The 5107-nt window shown below is 36.7% G+C and overlaps 1 protein-coding gene across 1 annotated transcript; it reads left to right on the top strand.

Moving 5' to 3' along the window:
- The first annotated feature begins 3679 nt into the window (after positions 1–3679).
- On the top strand, positions 3680–4600 carry LOC145679302 (zinc finger MYM-type protein 1-like). The gene has a single exon (XM_081749889.1). The coding sequence runs from the start codon at positions 3680–3682 to the stop codon at positions 4598–4600; it is 921 nt and encodes a 306-aa protein (XP_081606015.1).
- Positions 4601–5107: the final 507 nt, after the last annotated feature.

Genomic DNA, 5107 nt, shown 5'->3' with positions numbered 1-5107 from the left:
ACGAATTGGGCTCATGGTTGTCCGAATATCTGACGGTTTGAATAAATCATACGACACGCCTTTAGTATGGAGTTAAAAGCTTTCTGATACGTATAAAGAAATCTCACTGAACTAAAATCTATTACGAAATAGGACCTACCAGAAGCTTCAACACCACGTCTGCGTCACTTCGGTGAACGCTGTATCGAAACTTCCTATATAAATTTCACTCACGTGACGTCTAGTCAGTCGATCGTACTTGGTTTGTTAGCTAACTATATTGAAGGGGTATAGACGAACAATATGCAAAATCCGTTTTTCAATTTTGTCAGGAAACGAATAAAATGTGACGTCCTTATGTTTGAGAATTGTTGAACTTTTTTGGGGGGGAGGGGGGAGCGAAATTTCACTCATCTGCTGTAAGTAGTGACTACTGCTGTTAACCATTGGTTTCTTTAATTTTTCATTTACACATCGTATCCTCTTTCAAGTTTAGTTCCACATGTCATTCCATTTAGTTTCATATATTCTGTTCGATTACATACTTATTCCTCAATCTCTTATAATATGTCCAAATTAACAAAACGGTTCTCTTGCTTTCTTTCTAATAATGATTATTTAGATTTCAAGAGAGTTAATTTTAAATAAACATGCAACAAATTTGTTAATTACTACGAGCATTGAGTTCTTCCTCATTGTGTGTTAATATATATTCTTCAGTGTTTACATTCTAATAATAATAAATATTTATGCCAAACTTTGATATAATTGCAGTATACGAAGGTTAAGTGGGTAATAAAGCACTTCAAGCCAATATCTTACTTCAATCTGTATCGTACATTACAATTATTGTTAAAAGAAATTGAATATTCGTATCCAAAATTGATTTTATGTAGGTAGGATGGTAGGGATGGGCGAGACAAGATTTGAGGTCGTCTTGTCTCGACAATATGGTGTAAAAGTGATGTCTCGACTCGAAACATGTATATTTTTCTATTGGAAGAGCTGTGCCTCGACTTGAATTTTGTCAGGAAAATTCTGTCTCGACTCCACTCTGCGCATCCCTAAGGATGGACAGTTTCAAGAGCCCAGTATTCCAAAGCTGGCGGGGTAAGTATTCCAACTACACCATTACGCAACATCTATTTCAGATACAACCATTATTATACACTTCAATTTCACAAGCTTCTTATAATAACTATATCGATTTCCTACTTAAATTCAATTATAGATAATTGTTTCTTATGTAGCAGCTAATATTCATGCTATACAGTATAAAACAAATACACATTCAATGTAAATAAATAAAAATGTAAGATATTACAGATTACTGGCATTGCGATTTAATCCCATTTTAAGCCGTACATATTTTCTAAATAATTGTTCAAATTGCTTTATAAGAATCCAGATTATGAGGTACCCTAAGGTTTTGTAATGCAAAAAAAAAAAAAAAAAAAAAAAAAAAAACCATGCATATACGTATATAGGTGTATTTTAGGGGACTTCCGGGCTTGATCCGCCCCCAAATTTTATGTTTATTCAAATAAAATATTGTAAAGTGAATGAAATATCTTGTAGAATGTTTATATTTTCAAGAATGAAGTTAGCAAAGCTCCCCGAAGTATATATATGAATAATTTTCATTTTGGACGTGTGGTTTTAAGTATTCAATTGTGTTCACATTTCTCATTTTTAGCGTTTTCGTATATGAATTATGGACATGGCGGGCTAGTAAATGGGACAGGGATTTGAAAAGTGACAGTTTGTCGGATAATGTGTTTCCAACCACTTCACAGTGGAAATTTATATTTATAAAAAGTTCTCATATATTAAAAAAAAGGAAGAATAACTTTAACGTTCCGCACGGAGGTTCGAACCGTCGCCCTTCGCTTCAGAATTGTGAATAGCAGTACTAAACCCGCTTGACCACAGACGCAACTTGCAAGAGCTTGTATTATAATATTGATAATAGCATCGCTCGAGTACAGATTTCTACTTGGATGTTTAAATATCCATTTTCTGTCGTTTTCAGCAATTTCTGCTTAAGCTAATGGTTGATTTTGCATATTGGAACTGTGCATGAGGTATGCAATCAATATTAATTTTTAAAAAAGTAGTTTGATTTTGTTTTTCATTTTCACATCGCTCGGATGACAGTACGATTTGTAGCTAGTGTCTATATAAACAACGGCGGGAACATGCAATTCCCTGTGTATAGATCTCAGGCCCGTAGCTAGGAAGGGGCGAGGGGGGCTGAGCCCCCCTGTGGCTACCTTCAGCTCCCCCTGAAACTTTCACCAGTGTTTCAAATGCTTCTATATAAAGAAATGAGCAATGCATGGAAACATTGTTTTTGTTTTATCGTATTCAGACTTTGGCCACAAACTAAAGTTATGAGAAATACTTTGTCGGAAGCAACATTTCATTTATTTTGCCAACTACACTCCTTCAGTATTTTTATGAAAATAAACCAGAATAAACCAGATGGTTTTGTCTTCTTATTCTGTTTGAACCCGATTGCAGTTGGTATACAAAGAACGCCGTTGTCAGGCCTGGTGGCTTGGGCCATAAATAAGTCATCTTCGAATTCAAGGAGGAAGGTTAGGGATGGAGAGTTCCTGTTGTGAAATGAGTTGGGGGGGGGGAAGCCACCAAACGAAAAGAGAATGAAAGGAAATGTTTTGTCTTTTTACCCATCTCGCTAATTTTCATCGGCGTACAACAGAGGTTTGAAAATATAGATTTTTCATGGCAGTACGGTAAATCTTCTTCTACGATCCACAAGTACTTTCGTATGTAAGGTCAGTATAGTAGGCGGAGTGGCTGTTTTATTGCCCCTTCTACTGCCTCTCTTGGTGCCAGTCGGTAGCCATCAGATTTTCTTCGACATCAATAGATAACATTTGTTCATACGCGTAGTTCGTGTGCGTGCGTTAGAGAAGTCAATGTTCCGCAGTGGTGGGTGTTTGTGCTTTAGTGCCGCTCGGAGATACGCATAAGTTTGTGTCTTGGTGGAAGCTGTTTGAGTTTTCAGTGCATTAATGACTAATGACTTTTATAGTAATTAAGCGTCTGTTTTAACTGATTGCGTGCGCATCGTGATGTGTTTTGCGTTCTTTCTGCAAGCACAGTGAGTTTTTTTTTTTAAATTAAGATTTCAGTGTAAAAATGGATAAATCTATAATACGTACGAAAGTCACTAGTGACCCCTTGTTTCCGTTCCATCATCAGCGAATGACAAAAACAAGAATATCAGTACTATACCACAAGATATTTCAAAACCGGGGGAAAATATTAAACAAATAAAACTGGAATCTTATCCTCGGAATAAAGACGGACGATGCTTTCAAACGGAATGGTTTCAGAGATTTACGTGGTTGGAATATTCGCAATCCCGGGATGCTGCGTTTTGTTACGCATGCAGACAGTTTCAACCTTATGGATGTAAAGAAGTAGCCTTTACATCTAAAGGTTTTAGTAACTGGAAGGCCGCTCTTGATAAATCAAAAGCAGGTTTAATAAAACATGCCGCAACAACCACACATATCGTTGCGATGAATATGTGGGCAGAGAAACAAAAGCACACAGCTGTAAGGAAACCAGTGTCACTTTTAGTAAATCAAAGTGTACTTGAAAAAATCAGTATTATGTAAAGAGCACCGCGGAAATTATTCAGTTCCTAGCTGTGAATGAATTACCAATGAGAGGGACTTATAATGTTGAAGAACACAAGGAACAGAGCCTCTTCCGAAATATGTTTGAATATACACTAAGAAAGGACGAGAAACTGGCCGATTGTTACAAACAAATTCCTCAAAATGCTTCCTATTTATCTCCGGAAATCCAGAATGATATAATTCAAGTGATGACAGATACTGTTCGAGAAAATATTGTTGATGACATTAACAGTGCAGATGTGCCATGGTTCACTCTATTGGAGGATGGAACACGTGACAAAAACAATCGAGAAAATGTGGCTATCGGTATTCGATATGTGAAGGACGGAAAAGTTCGTGAGTCTATTTTAAGCATAGAAACTCTGCCATCTCTTAGCGCCGATTCCTTTGCCGATCTCACACTTAATGTTCTTCGGGACTATGGTTTAGATTGCACAAGACTGTTGAGTCAGTGTTACGATGGGACTTCTGTGATGAGCGGGAAGAAGGATGGAGTGCAAGCAATAATACAGCATCGACTAGGACGTGATATTCCTTACATACATTGTTTCAATCACAGATTGCATTTAGTAGTAATTAAATGTGTGAACGATATTCCTCTTGTCAAACAACATTTTGATCAGTGTGTCATGCTTTATACTTTCCTTAAAAGAAGTAAAATTGCTACTTTGTATGAAGGTCGGAATCTTGCTCGTCTTTTAGAACACCGTTGGTCAGGACATTTACGGGTAATACAAATAATTCGCGAGAATTATATGGAAATATTGGAGGTGCTAAAATTGGTTAAGAACGGGAATTTTAATGGGGATGAATTAGCAGAAAGTACTGGACTTATTCTGACTGTTGGGAAATTGCAGTTCCGATTTTGTTTATTATTGATGAAAAAATACTTGAAATTCTTCATCCTGTTGATAAAATTCTCCAGTCGCATGAAACAAGTTTAAGTACTGCATGAAATCTAGTTGATGCTGCTGTGGAAACATTGAACAATATTCGAAATGATGAAACGTTTCGAGATATTGTAGGTGAAACAAATCGCATGATAGAAGATACCCACATTGAAGAAGCTTGTCAACGCCCTTCAAGGAAAAGAAAAATAAGTACGTCACTACAGGATTTTGTTGTAGCAGAAACAACTGGTGTAGGGAATACAGAAGTTGAGTGTTTGCGACAGGTGTTCTACGAGTCGACTGATTTAGTTCTTATAGAAATTAACAGACGATTCCACAGTAACAATGCTTTGTTGGACGCAGTTACTACAGCAGAAAATCTCAAGCTTCCGAAAACAGACTACTTATCTTCATTAGGAATTACCATATCGTCTAAAGAAGAACTTGCTGTTGCAAAGGCGTATGTTAGCAAATGTAATTCTTCTGACGCCTTCAGTGAAATCTATAAGGTTAAAATGGCTTATGAAGATACTTATGCCCTACTTGCTTCTATCCGAACAT

The sequence above is a fragment of the Thermobia domestica genome, chromosome 2, assembly GCF_964235325.1.
Source record: "Thermobia domestica chromosome 2, izTheDome1.hap1.1, whole genome shotgun sequence".
NCBI lineage: Eukaryota > Metazoa > Arthropoda > Insecta > Zygentoma > Lepismatidae > Thermobia > Thermobia domestica.
Note: the sequence above shows the minus strand (reverse complement) of the source record. Positions and strands in the feature narration are given on the sequence as shown.